Here is a 20,950-nt window from a genome sequence, read left to right as displayed (position 1 = left end):
GTAGGGTTAGTTTTAATTAGATTTATTACTGTGTATTCTCTCAGTGCAATTTTAATTCCTTTGCCCCAGGTAGATCTCACTTTCCCTTAGAAACGTAATTCATTTCTGTAACCATTTGTTTTACAACACAATAAACACAGTGCACAATGGAAACTCACATTCTTGACATGAATTCTTCTCAAGTAAATCTACATCAGAGCAAAAGATCACTAAGAATGGATTTTCCCAGGCAGGAGCCAGCCAGACATTAAAGCTGCGAGGCCATTAAATGCTAATCAAGGTGGCCATTTGCAACATTCACACTTGCCTCAAACAGGCAATAGCTCTTTCTCCTACCCTGGACATTCCACAGATATAGAAACCTCACTTGCCTAATTTCCAACAAACCTCACAATCTCTGAGGATGCCTGCCATAGATGTGGGTGAAACGTCAGGAGAGAATGCTTCTGGAACATGGCCATATAGCCCAGAAAACTCACAGCAACCCAGTGATTACGGCCACAAAAGCCTTCTACATCACTGAAATTGTTTACCTGTCTTGTACATACATCCCACCGGGGATTTAAATTGATCACCCCCATTATATGTATTGAGAAATGTGAAATAAGACTATTAAAGTATTTTCTGTGTCAGCCCATTTTGCCATTCCTTTGAGTTTGTCACAAGCTGAGACCCAGTAGGTTTGTCACAAGTTGAGGTCCAGAATTATCTGTGTATGCAAAACAACTATTCTGAAGTAGTTGAATTATTTAGTCCAAGTCACAAACATCATATTTTATATGTTATTTCATATGTAATTTTCTTTCTTGTTAAGAGGCAACTTAATGTCATTATGAGTTTTATCATTTTTGAAAAACAAATACAATATTCTCATGTATTTTATCATTTTGAAATATAAGTTACCTCATTCAGGTAATAAAATTATGTTTTGATATCAGGTCATGACTGCCATTATATAACACTTCAAGTCATATGGTAACTGATAAAATCATCAGCACACTCTGAGCTCAGGACAAAGGGCAAAAAAGAAAAACAGTGTTACCATCATATTCTTGTATGAATTTTTGTAATACCCTTGCTGCATAAACTCATGTATAAGACTAGAAACTTTAGACAAAAACTGACCCTAAAAACTTTGGGTGACCTAGCCACAGGTCAATGTAATGTAATTACTGTAATCTAAGTACTCTCCTCACCATTTATTTTTTATTTTTTGTTTTGTAATACCTCGATGGGAAAATGGTGAAGATGACTCTTTGTTCCCCTCAAAAGAATACTGAAATATTAGATGATATTAGTGCTTCTTTTAGGTTCTCCAGGGATGGACTAATCTCTGGACCTCACTCTCCTCGAAATAAGAAGATATTTCTTTATTGGAGTTAATATTTCAAAAAAGAACCATCCCTTTCTCTTAGTAGAATGGCAAAAGTCCATTTTGAATGTCTGGGCATGAAAATGACAGTACCAGTACCCCTGGGGTAGCACTGGTACTTTCCCCTCTCCTTAGAATGATTCAAGACTTATTCACAGGTTATATCAAAATCCATAATTTTGACCCCAATTTTGCCTCAACATATACATTATGGTGTATATAGTATTTAAATGTGTGATGTTGTTTTGATTTTTTATTTATATTAATGAGATTTGGAGGTATGCAATTACACTGGAGTGTCTAAATGCCCAGAATATAAAATGTTTGTTTGTAGACTTTTATGTATTCTCATTTAGCTAATATGATGAGTACTATTTATTTATCATGTCAGAAGCAAATTGAGGGTACAATTCTAATATATTTCAAAATACAAAGTTAAAAACTTGGCATTATACTAAATGTGCTTTGACCAGAAGCTGCCCCTGGTGTTATTGTAAGAATGTCCTCCATCATACATGTGGCAAGGTTCAGGCTGCATTGTACTAAATTGTCTGTGGTTTACTCTTCTCCACACTCGCATGTCATGGACTCCACTTCGTAGCCACATTTCTGAATATTGTCTCTGCACCTTGTGGTGCCAGAGCACAGTCTATTCAGCATCTTCTAATTCCCTCAGTCTTATGTGTGCCTAAGAAGAATATCTCATCAGGTATCAGTGATGGATTAATGCTCTGGGTTTTCACCTGCCACTTTTGGACTCTTGCTTGCTGAGGTGTTCCTGCCAGTATCTTTGTAGATCGTAGGAAGCTATTTCTTGATTTAAGGTATTGGCTTACTGAGAATTGAGGAAGTATTATCCATTGGATCCTTATTATCCAAAACTGGTTGCATTTTCAGAATATGCTCCTAGGAAGAGCAGCATAATCCCCCCCCCCCCCTGAGATTTAGGAACAATGTTTAGGCTCAGTGTTAGACCTAGTACTCTACATACAGATTTACAACCTTGCATGGCAGCGCAATGGGTTAAACCCTTGTGCCAGCTGAATTGCTGACCAGAAGGTCAGCAGCTCGAATCTGGGGAGCAGATCAGCTCCAGCTTCTCATGCGGGGGCATGAGAGAAGCCTCCCACAGGATGGTAAAACACCTGGCCATCCCCTGAGCAACATAATTGCAGACAGCCTATTCTCTCACACCAGAAGCTATTTGCAGTTTTTCAAGTCGCTCCTGACATGAAGAAAATAGGGGAGGGGCTGGGAAAGATTTTAATCCTTGTAGTGCTACCACAGATTGACATATATCATGGATACTTATTGAACTAAGGATCTGACTCCATATAAGATAGCTTCCTATGATGTGGGATATTCTTGTTCCCCTTTGTTGTGCTTGATGCACACTGTCTTTTTTAATGCACTTCTACACATTTGCAAAATGCGTCTTGTGGATTTTCATTTCTGGCGGATTAGAATGCAATAGCTAAAATCTGCAAACAATAGAGCTCGAGTTCAAGCAAGACTGCTTTGCTAATAACATTAATATTGCCATATTTTGAGGGTGAAGTGAACCATGGTAGGCGCCTACTGGGAGCAGGCCTTCTTTGTGGTGATACTCCAGTTGAAAAATATTCCCAGAAGTTTTTGACACATTCTTTGTGACTGATCCTGTAACTTTCAAGCCCTTTAAGGTTCTGAGTTGAATTTTAATCCACTGTTTTATCTGTCATTATTTGAGTGGTGTTACAAAATCTGTTTTGTGAATATTGTATCATCATCATCGTCATCATTGTCTACCCTGAGAATTACTGCATATTATGGACTATATAAATATCATTAAACATCTGAATTTGCTAAATAGATCTTCCCATGGAGAGGTTGAGCAAAACAAAGATGTCTTGTGACACTTTAAAGGCAACATATTTAATGTGATACAAGATTTCATGGACTGAGACCACACAAAAAAAGTTAGATCCTTAAGGTTCCATAATATTGTTTTTATTTTTTAATGAACAAAAGTATTTAAAAAAAAAAAAGAAAGAAAGAACATGTGCTGAAGATTAACATATCTTTTTTTCCTGTACTGTTCAGGAGAAGAAACTAATGGACCTTTATATGAAAATATATCAAGCACAGATTCAGAACTTCCTGGAAACTCTGAGGTAAGAACTTGCTGCAGTTATAATTTATGTTCAAAAATGTGGTTTTAAAACTAAACTAAATTGAAATAACACTGTGAAAAATATTGCAGAGCTCTCAGAGGAGGCATATCAATGTTTAGAAATTTGATTAATTGTGTATCATCAAAAAACTTCAGTTGTATAAGTTTCTGAAAATGGTTTCAGTGTTTAAAAAAACCCTGTTGAAATATCAATTTGTAAATAAATGTAGTGCCCTTTCTTCCATTAATGGTGATGCGACAAAACAATGACTTTCTCACCCTATGAGTAAAATAATGTTTAGTGTTTTGCAAATTTGCAAAAGTAGATCAATTGATCAATTATAAGCATCAACTCTAGGTAGTTGCTTTTTCCCCTGTTTAATTTTTTTTGTGTTTTTGTATTTTAGTCTTTTGTAGTGTCGTTATTTGTAACTGTAAATTTATCATGTAGCTTTCACCATATATTTTTATATTATTAAATTTTATTAATATAAAATCATTTAAATATTATTTAATAATAGCAGAAAGTTGGTGCTCCTCTACTATTTTAGATATTTACAGAGCTGTCTTAAATTGGGTTGGTGGATGTAAGCAATGAATTTGATCTCTGACCTCATCAACAACCCTGATGACTGGTGCCAGCCAATGTGGAAAATTATTGGACAGGACAGCTTTTGTTTTTGTGAGTTTTTAAAAAAACAAACACACAAAATACTCTTCTCAGTCATAAGAAGGGAAATGTTCCTATGCCAATCTGGCATAAGTGAAGGGCCTATACTGGGTTCTCTCCTGTGAGATAGTGTTACTTTGGAACATTCAAAGCTGATTCTGATCCGTCAGTGGAATGTCCTTTTATGGGATGGGCATTGCTGTGTTATCACTGATGACAGAAATGCTACAGTATTTTGCCACCTGTGCATGCACAAGTGGTGGGTTTTTGCTTGGCAGAGCATACCCACATCTATACTAGTGACAATCCTCTTTCAGATAGCCAATTTGGGAGATAATCTAAGCCCACTTTGGTCATCAGCTGTTGGGAAGGCAGTGGATGACTCTAGTGGTCTCTTTCAGCTCTGTGATTCTGGGTTTGCTGTATAGCCTTTATTAAATTGAATTTTAAGCTATAAGAAACGTCTCTGAAGGCATTACAATGTCTTCACGTTACTTTACATTAAAATAAGCCTCCATGTAATGGCAGTTTGAATGGGCCCATAATTACATGATTTTAAAAGTGGTGTGGAAATTACTTGGAAAGATTTCAAGATATAGTATCATGTACTCTGGACAATTTCTTTGTGCAAGTTTAACTGCATATGCAGTTGTGGAATTTTTAATCATATATAAGGGAGTGAATTATGGGAAGGCCTGGATTTTTCAGCATTAATTAGAATGTCTCTCAGGCACACTGTCTTATATGGCCTTTTCAATAAGAGTACAGGAGCTTAAAATAACAGCTGTACTTTCCATTACCTCAAAGTAGAAGTGGTTTTTACATGCATCATCACTTATGTTTATGAGTAGAAAAAGATGGAAAGAACTCTGGATGAGGAAATTCTCAAATCAATTATAGTATTCTCAAAGAAAACCAGAAGACAGGAGAAGTGGGTTACAGAGCATTGGCCTTTTGCAAAAGACAGAAATGGATCTTGGGAAACATTACACCCTTAATTCAGTGCCCATTTGGATACATATCAAATTCAATTCATGCACGAAGGTCTTAGTCTAGTAAGTGATACATACACAGAAGCCTGGTTACATGTGAATAAAAAATGCCACCCATTCAATGTCATCTTTGTAGTCTCATGGGATGAGATCATACAGCCATTGTTGATTCAAATTCCCATCACATTTTTCATCTCTTTTTGTTGGATTTGCTGAAAACAATAGAAGATAAATTTAGCTTCCCTTTCTGTTAATTACGTTGAAATTATATGTCTTCTAAGATACTTTTTGCTGATCAGCCAAGTTCAGGCACAGAGATTGGATTGAAAATGGAGCTACTTTATTTAATTCTAAGCCTGTTTAACATTTAATCCTTGGGAGCTGCAAAAAAAGTAGTCAGCAACCTTATGTGAGAGCAACTGAGGCAGGTGATCTCACCTTAATTTCTTCCCCAACTCCCCTGGATAAAATACCAAAGAGGCCCTAAAGGCTGGGCTGCTCCCCTGATGATCTACAACTACAAAGCCAAGCCATGAATCCCGCTGCCAAGTGGTATGACTTTAAAGTGAGGGTCCAAACCTCAGGCCAACCTCAAAGAAAGTCTCCTTCTTCAACCCCCTAGATACATGATGTAAGAGATAGTTCCAGAGCCCCAAAGGGTGCCATAGATATTCACTGAATTCCTGCTTCTCTCTCTTTCCACTATGTGCCATGGATAAGACATATTTATTTACTTGGCTCCTGTACTCCAGCATGCTGACGAAAAGGACTCTCAATCCCTGTTGCAACTCTCTCAGAAGTAATGTATAACCTGCACCTGACATGTAAACCTGAGTGGCTATGCAAAGCTCAGACTTCTAGAAAATAATGTGCAGATATGGCATAAAATATCCCAATCACATTAAGACATTCTGAATAATCTCTATCAGTGCACTGAGAGTTTCCCCTTCACCCCTGCCATAACTGCCAGGGCAAAATAGCATTCCACATTATAGTAACACCACATGAGTTGTGCTGCATGGTCCTTAAACAAAAATGGCTTGTAAAATCAGTGCTTTCCCTTCAACAAACCCAGGTCATTATGCCTAGGTGAATGACAAAAACATGTAGTGGAGGGTTCTGGACTGCTTAGACAACATTGGCATGACAACATGCCACTGAAGGCTCTTCTTTACTAGCCATGGCCAGATCACTGTGGCAATTGCAGACCTGATGCTTTGCCAGATCAGAACTAATATTTAGTCAAGGGCAACAAATTATCATGGCAAAACAAAGGGCTGCTATTTCAAGACTTGAACATGTCCCTTAAGATGCACACTGGTCATCAGTGCAAAGCAGCAAATAAGCTGCAGGCCCAGTCTTCACTGACCGCTTAGGTTGGTGTAGATGAGGATCAGCCCTGCAGCATCCAAATACTGCATGAGGCTGATTTGCAGTAACACGGGACAAGACCACCTTAATACAGCCTTGCCCTGTGTTACCAAAAGCCAGTAGAAAGTATGAATTCTGTGCCAGCATAGTGTCAAATGAATCCTACACTTGCCCAGCACAGAACAGGATGGTAGAAGCATTCTGCTTTGAAAATCATAGAATAGAGCAACAACAATAGGGGTTTCACCAGTATCTTTAACAGTGCCTACCAGTCATGGACAATTTGGCAATATTGAGGAGATTATGAGATGAAGGTATGTAAAAGTGCCCTCTGATTTTAACCAGTATATACCTCTATCCCACTAGAGATGTGTGCTGAACCCAGTATTTTACTGAAAGTGGCTTGTAAACTTGTTATCTTTAGAAGCATGGCTGATCTTTCCAAAACAAGCCTAAGGTTGCAACTATCCCAGCTGAAATATTCCAGAATGCTCTGCTCCACTATAGATGCAGAATAGATGGAGTCTAGCCGAGCCAACAGGGCACTGGGGCTTCCAAAGGTTTGCCAGCCAAAAGCAATTCCCTAGCAGAGCTTTACTAGCCATATTACTTCTTGTGAGGTCGCAAGGCTCTGCTAGCTTTAACATGTGAATACTGGAATCCAGTCCAATCCAGCTGTTCACAAATCAAAAACACCAGGTTCACTCCTGAAATCTCTAGAGTAGCTTATGGTAACTTGTGGTTCTCCTTGTTACGGGTTAACAGCTAGAAGCAGCGCTTTGGCTGTTGAGTTGGCCGCATGTTGTGGGGACAGCTAGCAGCGGGTTTGAGGTGAGTTTGTTTTATTTCACCTATGTATACAAGGCCATGAATATACGGATCTATTTTATTCTTCATTTATTGGATTCTGACCAGAGTACAACAGATTCTGTTTTTGTTAAAGGCATAGATCAGATAATGTTTCATCTCTGAAGTTTTAAGTGAGTAGCAAACCAACATTGGAAATCTTACTGAGTTATCCGATGTGTAATCAGAAAGTCACAATGTGTTGTTGTTGTTTTTACTTCAAGTTTCCTTTTTTAAGTGAACTTTGGTAATGGTAAAAAAGCAAACATATTTGTAATTAGACTAAATAAAAATGCAAGTATTTTCAATTTCAATTGATTTTAATTCCATTTCATTGAGAACAATTATTCATGATAATTTATAAGCCATTACCCAAATGCACATTTCAAGAATTATTCATGATGTAAATAGCATGTTTTGCCAATTTCTGCTACACTGCCGTACATTCACCTCACACCATGTCTTCTTTGCATGTTACTGTCAGTTCTTCTGTAATCTCTTCATTATATTGTACATCTTTGCCTTTTATTTAAATAAAAGACAATCATTTTTTGAATGTTTGTATTTAAACTTCTTGCCAACTGGTAACGTTAACTTTCGTTTAACTTGTGCACCAAGAACTTCATTGGGGTTTTCTTGTCGGTGTTGTAGCTTAATTGTGCACCCCAATGTAAGTTAAATGAAATTAATGTATCTAATGTATGCATCTTAGTTCACATGGCGTAACTTTATGAAAGATACAATAAACATTTGTCTTTGTATTTCTTCATTTGACACCATTGTACACCTGGGGATGCCAGTTCAGAACCATGTTTTGTGATGTTTCATTACCACATGGATGCCACCTCATCCTACGTCTCTGTCTTCTATATTAAATGTTGAATCATTTCCCATGCCAAATATATCCTTTACCTGGGAGACACACCAGATTTCTGATTTACTTCATGGAATGTGCTTCCAAGTTTTCTAGATCATGAAACCTTCAGAAAACTTATAGCGAAAAAGTAAAAAAAAATGCTATGACAGTTTGTGGGAAGCTATCTCTACTAATCTCTTAAAGAAAATATATGTTACTACAGCTGAAAATAAAACACACAAAACTTTATGGTTGCTGCTGACTGGGGTTTTTTAAGCATCCTCCTGCTTTTGCATCAACACTAACAGCATTGTATCTTTCCCATGGTGCTACTGGCAGGGCCTAAGTACCACAGAGACTACATTACTCATCTCTGAACTTCAAGGGGTAAGCAGCAAAAGTGGCAGTGGTTATGCATCCTTGCATGAATTGTGGTGTCTCTTACTGTATGACAAAGGGCAGATAAAAAAAAGGTGTTTTCCAGTTTTCTTAAGATATTTTGGCTTGTATCCAGTAGATAGATGGAAAAATAGGCACACTGAATCAATGGAACATGCATATTATTTTACCAGTTTTCATTGGTTCAGTGAGTATGCTGTCGTTTAAATTACATTTTGATGTAAAGAGTTATTGTGTTGGCATTTCAACTAACAGGCATCTGGTATACTGTATGACCCCTGTATCTGCAGAAGATATGTTCCCAGACTTCGTGTTGAAGGACTTTGAGCCCGGGTATACCATACTAGGTGTTGAAAGACATAGAAAATGCCTAGAGATGACATTTTTGTCAGATGTAGACAAATTGAAACTGTGGATACTGGTTCCACAGATACTGGGGTCATACTGAACTTTAAAATGTTTCTTAAATGTTCTTTAAATGTTGCCTAAATTTTAATTCTCTAAAGTGTTCCATTAATTAATGTTACATAGGAACCATTAAATGGACAATTGTAAATATAGTGATACTAATGTTACAAATATTTATAAATTGCCTTGTAATGAAAACTGGAAAGCATTTCTTCAGTTATTGGATTTGGTATGGAGTTACTTTTTATTTTGTGTTTGGGCCTATTCTCTTATCTCTAACAAACATTTTTGCTCATTTTGACATCAGGCTTATCTTTAGTTCACTGACAGTCTGCATGCCACTCCTTAATATATGAACGGTTAATAGACCTCTCCTTGTATGTTGCACAGGAAGAACAAGCCTAAATGTTGGGTGAGGGGTATTGTTAATGGCATAATTTGAAAACAGAATGTAAACAAAAGTGATACATTTTACTTTTTAAATATTTGGCAGGAATGTGCAATTAGTTCAAACAGAATAAAACTTATCCCAATTAGATTCTCTTTCACGGTTATGTAAATGGCTTTGGATGGATTCTAGAAATGTTCTTTATTCAGTTTGTGACCCACTTTATCTCCAAGAAATTTAGTGGAGTTCTGAAACAATAGCCTCAGATATGAAATGATAAAAGGTAACAAGAGACCTCTTATATTGGTATTGGGTGTTGATTTAACTAATGCACATTTCTGTTTTCACGAATATTTCCATTTTATTATGTATTCCACACTTTTGATAAAGTAACAGTAAATTTTTGAGAAAAAAAATATTTACAAAAATAATTAGACAGGAAAGTCTAGGAAGGCCCTGGAAGGCTGTAGAGTAAACCTAATGTGAAAATGCAGTGTTCCACTTTCTGCATTACTCAGTATATTAAATGATGTTATGCATGCTTTCATTAAGGCTGTGTGCTTGCTGGGTCCAGATGGTCAAAAAATTAAACCATTCCTTTGTTTCACAACAACAACAGCAAAGCAAAATTGTTTAGAATGTGCTGACACTTATTTGAAGAAATGTAATTTTGGGTGTGTTTCTATATAGTGTCCATATCTGCTGGGTAGAGATTCCAGAATACACACGAACACACACTATACTTGGGATGGAAGCATCCCAACTTCCCAACACCTACTTCCAGGAGGGAATCCCTTTCGGTGCATTAAGTGATACTGTAGGGACAGTGTTTGTGGAGTCTTACTAGATTTAACATTAGAGATAACACTAATAAAATATATTTTAATGCTGGTGGATGAGAAAAGATGACATATTTCAAGAACCATTGGGTGACCAGTTTGTACCATAGGCATCCTTTTTTGCTGTGCAAGTGAAGGGGGACTTGTGGAGCTCCTGAGTGAGTGGAGTGAGTAATTTGTTGGAGTGACAGGGTCATTGAAAAACCCTTCTTGGTCTGGGAGGTTGGTGAGGTTCTAAGTAATCCTTAGACGTTTTATTGTACTGCTTTTTTTACCAAGACCTTCTTAAAATTTTTATAAATCCTTTTTTAGAAAGTTTACCAGGGAGATCTGTAAGGCTTTATGTTGATTATCTTTTGGCTGACCAACACCTCCAAATTACTGCTAAAGTTGCTAGCTTTTGTGCAGCAGCAATAGCTTGTCATCGCAAGATGCTGTCACATCTTAGAAGGTTTTAATATTTACTCCAGTTTTTACCATTGTCATTTCAGCATATACATGTTTAATACTGTTTTAACTATCATATTCAATACTGGGTTCTAACTTTATTTTTGACATTGTTTCTTAATGCCTAAATGTATATGTTCTTATTCTGACATTGCTACATTTCTTGGTGCTGGTCATTGACTGTAAATAAATGTATACATCAGTAGTCCTTATTGTTTGACAGCCATGCAGAAAGTTAGTGAATGAGGAAAATACCGAAGCAGGAACCAGATGCTCCTTTATTTATTTTTTTGATGTGATTCCCATCATCAGCTGTTTAATGCACTTCTTTACAAATGTTGGTTGTATTTTTAATTATATGCTAAATACTGTATTTCAGTTGACTGAAGTTTTTTTAAAAAAAATTTCCTTTACATAAAATAGAGGTTTGCTAATGCCAAACCTATGAAGGCCAAATACTAATGAAAAACTAGTTCATATTGGATCAGCTGCAAGAGGAGTGGCAGTAAAATAGAGAGTGGATTTGCTGCCATTGTGACAAGGACCCATCAGGTACCTCTGCTTATAGGCAGGGAAAATGGAGGCATAGAGATACATTCTAGCAACAGTAGTAGCATATTAGGGCTCAACTTTTGGAACTGGTGTTATACAAGGTGATACTACAGAGTAGGTTTGTTTGAACCATTGTTTGTTTGAAACAATGGTTCAGAACTTTTTGAAACTTCCAAGACTTCTGAATCCTTCCTTGTTTCAAAGTGTTATTTCCTGTTTCAATGGGTGGTCTTTACTTTGTAAGTAGTTGTTTTACTCCAGAAGCGGGAGGAGGAGGGGGGAAAGCAAAGGAAGAAAATTCATCCACTCTGGTTTAAACGCTTCCCAGGCTTGAGATAGAAGTAAGGGGAGAAGAGAGCGAGGAAATCCATCCACTCTGGTTCAAAACGCTTCCCAGGCTTAAGGCAGAAGTGTGGGGAGGGGAAAGGGGGGAAATTCATCCACTCTGGTTTAAAACACTTCCCAGGCTTGAGACAGAAGTGTGGGGAGAGGAGAGGAAGGAAATTCATCCACTCTGGTTTAAAACGGCTTCCTAGGCTTGAGCCGAGGCCAGGGAAAAAGCTTTGGAAGGGCAAACAGACTTCTGGGTTCCTTAAAAACTTTGAATTCACTTCAAAAAGCAAATCCTTCTAAATGTATTCCAAATTACAAAGATTCCAACTGAACCTAACGATGCCTACTACAGAGTTATAAAAAGAAGGAAATTAGAAACTGTCGTATCCATTTATCATATTTACCTTACTGTTTTTTGATGAAATGGTTAGCACATTCTGATTCATCCCAAGAATATTAGTTTTATTCACTTTCAGGAATATTTTGCAAATCTCTTATTTATACCAAGGAGAGCTTTATTATACAATAAGGTTTTTAAGGCTGAAGAATGCTTTATATCTGCTTTCATTTCTAAGCTGTCAGGATTTTAGAAACTGACTAGGTTGTGTTTTTAATTATGTGTTGTGCTATTTTTAAGGTTTGTGTGTGGTCTTATATTGAATTTTAATATTTAATGTTTGAAAATAATGTTTATATTGACACATTTATTGATGCCTTTGAATGATTTTATTTTGTATCACTTGTAAATATATTGTTAGCTGCTTTGAGTTTCATTATTGAGAGATAAAGAACATAAATGAATAATATAAAAATAAGAAAGAAGCAATCTGAGGGCACATCTACACTGAACACTTATCATGTAGAGTCCCTGGATCAGCTCTGTGATGGTCAAGGTGAGGAATCTGGAAACAATATGTATAGTTGCCCAGAATACTCCAAATGTTGTACCAGTGAATATTGAGCAAATGGTTATGTGTTTCTGTGACAAAAAATGGAGAGACAAATCATTGTTCAAGGTACTGAGATTTCATGGTCAGGCCTTATGTTCACATCAGAACATTTTAAATGAGATTTACAAACAAAACAGGAGGTTTTTTAAAAAATTGTGTCAGAAGTGACTTGAGAGACTTCAAGTCTCTTCTGGTATGGGAGAATTGGCCATCTGCAGAGATGTTGCCCAGGGGATGCCCAGATTCCGTGGGGGGCTTCTCTCATTTCCCCACATGGGAAGCTGGAGCTGACAGACACAAGCTCACCCCATCTCATGGATTCAAACCGCCGACCTTCAGATCAGCAATTCAGTCAGCACAAGGGTTTAACCAATTGCACCATGCAGCTTCTTAAAGCAGAAAATTGGAGTCTCGAAAGTTTGAATTTTACAATATGATTTTGCACATTTATAAAATTGTGAACCCTGTGGTATCCGGCACTTAGAGCTGGTGAAAACCTCATATTCTTCAAGTCTTTTTATTTCTGCTTTGTAACTTTCTTGACCCATACAAAACTCATAACTTCAGCTCATAACTTCAGCACTATAAAGCAAATTTTTGGGACTTCCTTTTGAATAGACATATAGAACTGCAGTGTTCACATGCTTAAATTAATGTTTTGTTGTATCTTATTTTGTAATTATTTGGAATGCTTCTGAGTCAGGCATTGTAAAATGTAACTGCTTGCTATCTCCAAGACTTTTATGTTTCTTGATCAGATATGCTTCCTTGGCCCTAGACTGACCTCAGTAGCATTTTGAATGCTACTGGTGTAACAATACCTATGGATATTTTTGTTTGTATGGAATGTATTTCTTACAGACCCAATAAATATATGAGAAATCAAGTCTTCTTATTTACCTGTAAATACCATTTGGCAGTGGAAGCCATAGACAGAATTTGTTTTTCTTTGCCATGTTATTGGTGGCTAACCCCCTGTTTATTTTGGAATTAGGGAATCCATTAGCTTCTTCTTCGAATGAGGTGCTGAAACCTTGTAAACAACCTACCTAACAGTTAGGAGGTAGTTGGCTTGCTTTTTTTGCACTGAAGTGAATATATAAATAAGGAGAATCTTGAATCTTGTTTTAGACACCTTTGGAGGTAACTAAATTTTAAAATGAAATGTGAGACTCACATCTTTTCTTAGCCCTGCAAGTTAGAAGGCACATTTAGTGTGCACACAGCACATTACTAGAAACCTGAGACGTAACCATGTAGAAGAGAAATCTCCCTTGAAATATCCTTTTCTCCCTAAAGATGTTGCAAAATGGATAGCAAAAACTGTCTATATAGTTCAGTTTTTTTCTTTATGGCCATGTGGATAGATAAGACACATATTTGTGCTATGAGCAAGCATAGATATTCACATTCTTTCCCACATTTTATACAGCCCAACTTTCATTAGATAGGGCCTCTCAGAGACACAACTTGTGACTTAGCATGTCTTCTGAAGCTTCTAGGAAGCAATTTCCATGATTGCATTGTTCTGTCAAGATGATACACTGTGCTCACAGGAATTGAACCCCAAATGAGTAAGACTATTCTTATTCATGAATGTCTCTTGGATTCTTTTTCTGTGAACATGCTATGGAAATAGTGAAGACAGATACCATAGACAAATTTTTGAATGCCTGAATTAGATCTGAAGTGCATATCCTTCCCCCATATGTATCTAAAATTATTTGCTGCATTGCCTTCAGATCCAGTAAAACATATGTTTGACCCTACACTCTGTGCAATTGCAGATTTAGGATTTTTGAATAGTGTACTCATGTGTTAACTCCCTGTTGGTTGTTCCAGAAAAGTGGAAGGAGATTCAAATTGTTCCTGAAGCAACGTCTCAGGGTAAAGAATTATTATGTGATACAGCTTACAACTTGGATGGCTGCAGTTTATAACATGCTTTACTATGTGATGTCTCTGATTAATTGGGAACAAGATTTGAAACCTGATAAACATCCCTGTAGTTTCTTTTTTCTTCTTGATACTTCTGTGGTAGTTTCCAAACAAAAACAGAATTTTAAGCACAATCGAGTAGAATTTCTTGATTTTCATTCTGCCCCTTTAAAAGAAAACACTATTATTATTATTATTATTATTATTATTATTATTATTAACATCATCATCATTATCATTACTACTACTACTACTACTATTCCCTCTACTATACTTTATATAATTTAATGATATAATTTAAGAGTAACAGAAAGATTTCTAAATTAGATATAGCTGATCAGCATCTATAATGCAATTTCATCTGCATACCACCATCCCCTCCCCCAAATTCTTCAGCCAACAGAAGAAACTATAAACATCTCTTTGTCACTGAAGGCATTATGATGGAAATAAACTAACTACTTTGAAGACTTTGAAAGCTGAATAAGATAGCAAAAGCATATGGGACAATAACATAAATTAAATAGCAAAAATCTGGTCACCTCTGCTTCTGCTGCTACAGATCACATGAAGTCACAGGAGTTCAAATTGGCAAAAACTATTGGGTTTGCCAAGGAGTTGTTTAAAGTAGAACTCCCATATCTGTGGAAGCAGTATCCATGGTTTGATTTATTCCAATCCAACAATATATGTGTCCTTTAGGCATTTTCTATGTCTTCCAGTGTGACTGTATTATATTCTTGGCCAGACAGTCTTCATTTCAATAAGGTGTTCTATTAACCATGGTTGAATGTATTCACGTGAAGTCTGGGTACATATCCCTCTGGGGTCATACTTTATTTGAGAAGGTGACGTAAAAGTCATTTGATGTTGACTGATGCTGAACATTGGTTGGAAAGGCCAAGATAAAAAAAAACTATCTTTGTACTAATTTATTCACTATTTGTTATTCAATAGAAGAGTTACATCATTTTCTTCAATAAATACATTTAATTGTTAAGTGACTTTTGGCTTACCTTTGTGTACACTGCATTTGCATAAAAAATGTCCAAAGCAGCAAGCAAAATCAAAATCAACAATATAGATAATGAATCCACTGACATTATAAACAGTTTAAAATCAGATTAAAAGATGATAGAATGACATTCAGTTAAAACATAATCCTAGTTAAAATAGCTATAAAAAAGAAATTGCCTCACAAATTATCTTTTGGATGAAAAAGGGAACTGGCATTGGTCATAGTTAGGGGATATTCCCAGTTTTCCCAAGTTATCTTGCAAAATTTATGAGAACTGAGCCAACTATGAAAATTTAACTCTGTGAAATAGCTTATCCCAAATCTGATTAAAATTACATACCTTACAAAAGCTGTTCCCATTTGTGCTCTCACACAATGTTGTCAGCTAGATCTCACTGCTAGGAATCTGTTGCTTTCATAACCTAAATGTAAAAGTTTCTCTTTATTTTCCGTGCCTCTGCTGTGCTTCCTGCTTTCATGTATTGCAGCTGTGTCATATTTACCACCAAATATTATTGTTGTACAATGCAACATTAGACTAGGATTAAAATATTTGCCCTCATAAGGTTTGCAGCAGCTTCTAAAACAAATTCAAGCAAAAGCTAAATGTTGTTTAAAAATAGCAGACGGGGAGTGGGGAGTTGTCTCTGACATACTAATATATGTTTTTTTTAAAAAAAAATACGTCTGAAATATGTATAGTGGATGTGACAGATACAGATCCTTCCTGCTTCAGGGGCTATTATTTCATAAAGCATATGTATATTAAGAATGACTTATTATTGGGGTGTGTATGTTGAGTGTTGTCATGTATGGGGACTTCAGTCCAGTGATTGACACTGTAAATAAGGGAAAGAATAGGGAGAAAGGAAAAACATACATTTGAAAAAATAAAATACATGAATCAACTAAAAAAATCCTCCTTAAATCACAAAAACCCCACTTTAGTATGACCATAGCATTTTTCGCAAACTAGAGGACTTAACTTGGGGAATAAACTGAAGGGTATACAGTTTCCTACCATGTTAAAAATGGCAGCAGGTGTTAAAATGTGTATTATTTTTTTCCTACAGATTGACAAACGGCATCAAAGCAAAGACTCCATTTTTTTCAGAGATGGTGTCCGACGAATAGATTTTATACTGGCATATGTGGATGATCCAAAAATAGAAGGAGAAAAGAAAGTGGTAAGTTTCTTTCATGGCAACTTCTGAAAGAGCAGTATAGGAAATAGTACATCAGAAGTGGGACCAAATTATATTCTGGTTGTTCTCTGGAACAACAGGGCATAAGAGAATGGTCCTCCCCATCTTCTCCCCATGCCATCATAGTGATCTCTCTATACAGAAAGCAACATAGCATGATCTGTTCGTGCTTCATAATAATGATAATAATAATAATAATAATAATAATAATATATTTCAAATCTGCCTTCTCTACCTGAAGGGACTCAGGGCAGTTTCCAGAGCAAAAGGCAAATATTCAATGTCACAAACATAATCATACAAACACAACACTCTAGAAATAATAACAAGTAAATAGTAAATTAAAAACACAAACAAAATAGACCCCCATGGGGAAGATGGACAATCAGGCCTCATAAAATATTTAAGCAATAAATACTATTTAAATGTGAAATATAAAATATAAGATATAGATATAAAGATGACTCTCAAAATAAACAAAGCCTTAACAAGGACATCAGTCAGATCGGAGAGGGATAACATTACTCGTCACTCTCTCCATATGTTATGGAGCATAAATATGTTTCTAACTGTTTTTTGAAAGGAGGGAGGGAAGGGGCTGTTCTAAGTTCAGTGGGGAGGGAGTACCTAAGTGAAGAAGCAACCATGAAGAAGGCTCTCTCTCTTGTTCTCACCAACCGCACTTGAGATGGGTGTGGGACTGAGAGGAGGGCCCTCTCCGATGATTGCAGCGGCCGGTTTATAGATAGGGGTGTGGATTCTTAAACAGTCTTTATGTATTGAGAACATTCCCTTTTAATGCTGGAGGAAGTAACCTTTCCTGTAATTATGAGAGGAATCCCCACTCTTATCCATGATAAATTATTAGTTGTAAGAGAGGGCATATATCACAGCATTACAGAAAGGCTTATTTTCTCAAGTCCCACTTTTTTATTTTTTATGAATGATTGCAGGTCAGAACAGGGATTCCTCTACAGAAGGGCTTCCCTCTATTAGAAGCAGTTTGCCTGCAGTGCTGGGAATTGAGATCATTGTCTGGAGATTAAAGCACAGATGTTTCAGAAAGATTGGGAATGTCATCTTTTCTTCACACTGATTAATTATACAGTTCTGCAAAACTGAGGACCACAAAACCTTTTTTTTTAAAAAAAATGCATGGCAGCATGGCAAACCAAGATCTTTCTCTTATGACAGATGAACCAGTTCTCAGGATGGCCCAGTGTATGTAAATGATAGAAGCAATCTTAAGACTCTCTGTTGAGAGAGACATAGGTCAACAGTAAAAGTAGAAGCATCAGGCATCACATTTTGCCAAAACATATTAAGAAGTCTGTGTCCAAATCACTGGCTGACTTTATCAACCACAGAGCAATATGGTAGGAATAAGTGAATCCATCAGGCAACTTTGAGGACTTGGATTTTGAAGTCCCCCTCTACTGCAACATATTCAAGGACATCAAGACCCAGCCATTTTGGGAAGGAAATCCCATGGCCACCCTCCAGTTTCACTTTTATCTCACTAGTATCAATAGTGACAGAAACCTTGAAGTTGATATTTTGTTCAAAAGGCAAATGGGATACTCTTTCCTCCTCTTCCCACATTCAGTCTTTCCTGGAGTTGCACATAATGGTGTTTGTGTCACCCTTGCAGTTGAACCAAGGGTTGAAGGGGGAAGCACCAGGTTCTCATAGCCTTCATCCAGATTCACCTCAAAATCTTTGCAACCTGGCAAGATCTTGCCTTCCACTTAAACAGTGTCTCCAGGGCAAACTTTCAAATGAGTAGCCACTAGGGCTGGGCGGTTTCGTTTCGTTAATTCGTAATTCGTTAATAATTCGTTAATTTTTTTAATTACAAAACGATAACGAACCATTCTGGAGCAATTTTTTTAAAAAACTAATTTTTAAACACGTTTTGTAAATGCTTCGTATTTCGTTATTGTATTCGTTTCGTTATTGTTCTGAGGTCGTTTCGTTATTATTTCCACATGTCTGGGGCAAGTTTTTTGTTTAATTAGTGAAAAAAAAATTATAATATCACACCAACAGTCAACAACAGAGGGAGAGGGAAGCTTCAGAAGTTTTTGGAGGTTTTTTAGCGTATTTCGCGGTCGCGTCCGCCATTAACGAATCGATTCGTTATTGTTTCGGAAATCGATTCGTTAATGTTTTGTAATTTTTTTCACATTTACGAAATTTCGTAAATATCGAACTTTTTAAAAGGAAAATTTTGTAATTATTTTAAATAACGAAACGCAAAAACCCCCAAAAAACGAATCGATTTTAGAAACAAATTTTTCCGTTGTTACCCAGGCCTAGTAGCCACCATTCCATAGTCCATGATGCAGTCTCACAAGAGGTCAATTAGTCAGGAGCTTTTTTAAAAAAGGCTGATTTTATAGGAATGTAATGTTCTAAATCCCAAAATGGCCTCAGATTTGCCCGATCACATCTTGTTTTTACATTTTTATATTGTTATATATGACTAATATTTATTTAGGGACTAAATAGAAAACAGTACGAAAGGGATTGAAGTGTGATGAAACGATTTAATTTGCTGATATGAAACAAAAATCCACTAAATGAAAAGCACTAAAAGAAACCACATTTGAACATCAAAATCCAAATTAATGAAAAATTAGCACCAAAAAAATAATTAAAAACATCTACAGTAGGCATCGTCAAATTGCGGCCCTCCATCTGTTTGGGCCTTCAATTCCCCAAATTCTTGACAATTGAACAAGCTCATGAGGGCTTCTGGGACTTGGAGACCCAAACAGCTGGAGGGCTGCAGTTTGACAATGCCTGATCTACAATATTGGAAAAGATTTTTCATTGTGGATTGTTATCAAAGAGCTATCCTTCTTTTTCAGGTGAGAGTGAAGCTTCCTTTGTCTGGCACTAGGAGAAGGGTAGGGGCATAGATTAGAACCTGTTCTGTAGGCTAGTGGTTTCCTAACTCTGATGTAGATGTGTATTGTTTTTGAAATGCTGTAAGCTGGTATTTGATACTGACTAAATATTAATAGATTTCAATTACTGACTAAATAGAATTCTGTCATATATTTAATATATGGTCTGCTATGGTCTGCTAATGCAGTTTATGTGTCTGCATCCAGAAAGCTGTAAGATTCAAAGTTAAAATGCATTGACTGTTCAGCAGCAATATTGATGTCATAACCAAAGAAAAATGGTTGTATTATTTTCTTTTCCTGTTGATAGTACCAGGCCTTTGATTGCAGGCCTGAGCAAGAGGGAGGAGGGAAATGATCTCCCCACTTTTTTCTTGATCGGTTCTGTCAAAATGGGACACCCATGAAAACCAGATCACATGGAACTCTATGGCCATCTGAGAGCACTGAATGTGGCGACACAGGCACAGTCCATTCCCTTTCCCCTAGAATATTGACCACAGCGAAAGGGGAATGCTTGCAGTGCTCTGTGTAGACAGCAGTTTGTACCAAATTTGGTTGCCTACACTGTCCTAATGTCCAGGATTGCCTGGAGTTTCAGGCAGACTCCTGAAACTCCACCTCTCAAGTTTTCCTAACATAGAATTAAACCAGATTAACCTAGTTTACGCCAGGGGGACAGCCAAGGGACAGCCAGGAGTCAACACGAGGTGAGTCCAGGTTATAATGCCTGTAAAGAAAATCCACAAGTCATTATAAATTGGTTCAAAAGATTGAACCTGATAATTGTATTTCAGAGGTGATACAGGGGATCACCAATAAACAATTATCAGCAGCATTCCACTTGACACTTTCAAGGATAATTTTCAGGTAGAAAAAGTGATATGAAACTATGTAGCACAGGCATGTGACATGTTAGGAAAAATAAAGTTTTAAATAAAAAAAATATTTTACAAATCTGCAATAGCACAAATATGAAAGAGTATTGTGGGCCCCTTGCTGTGTTAAGAACATTCATATGTTCAAATTCTTCTGATAAGATGTGTTTTAAAAGGTAGCCTACATAGTCTTGAAGCGAACAGGTTTGCCCTTAAAGAAACATGTTGAACTTTACCAACATAAAAAATTGAAATCTATATGAACTTTGTCTCTAGGTTAGCATTAATATAACTGATTGATTGATAAAGGAGAGAGACAATCACTCAAATTTCCCTGGCTAATTCGATTTATTGGTTGTAAAAATACTTTTTATGGATATGTAACAGCTTAAGCACCCACATATCAAGCACAAAAGAATAAACA

General features: G+C 36.6%; 1 protein-coding gene across 5 annotated transcripts in view; it reads left to right on the top strand.

Annotated features, from left to right (window-relative positions):
• ANO5 (anoctamin 5) overlaps positions 1-20,950 on the top strand; it is a 79,464-nt gene that overhangs the window by 24,444 nt on the left and 34,070 nt on the right. For 2 of the 5 annotated variants that reach the window (XM_067462701.1, XM_060765782.2), the window contains exons 2-5: positions 3,455-3,525; positions 8,599-8,646; positions 14,418-14,462; positions 16,605-16,718. In XM_067462701.1, the coding sequence (XP_067318802.1) occupies positions 3,455-3,525; positions 8,599-8,646; positions 14,418-14,462; positions 16,605-16,718 (278 nt within the window). The remainder of the gene's footprint in view (positions 1-3,454; positions 3,526-8,598; positions 8,647-14,417; positions 14,463-16,604; positions 16,719-20,950) is intronic. The other 3 variants (XM_060765797.2, XM_060765789.2, XM_060765807.2) reach the window with 3 other exon arrangements.

Source organism: Anolis sagrei, chromosome 1, assembly GCF_037176765.1.
Source record: "Anolis sagrei isolate rAnoSag1 chromosome 1, rAnoSag1.mat, whole genome shotgun sequence".
Lineage (NCBI taxonomy): Eukaryota > Metazoa > Chordata > Lepidosauria > Squamata > Dactyloidae > Anolis > Anolis sagrei.
The sequence above is the reverse complement of the archived record's forward strand: the minus strand, read 5'-3'. Positions and strand labels throughout refer to the sequence as shown.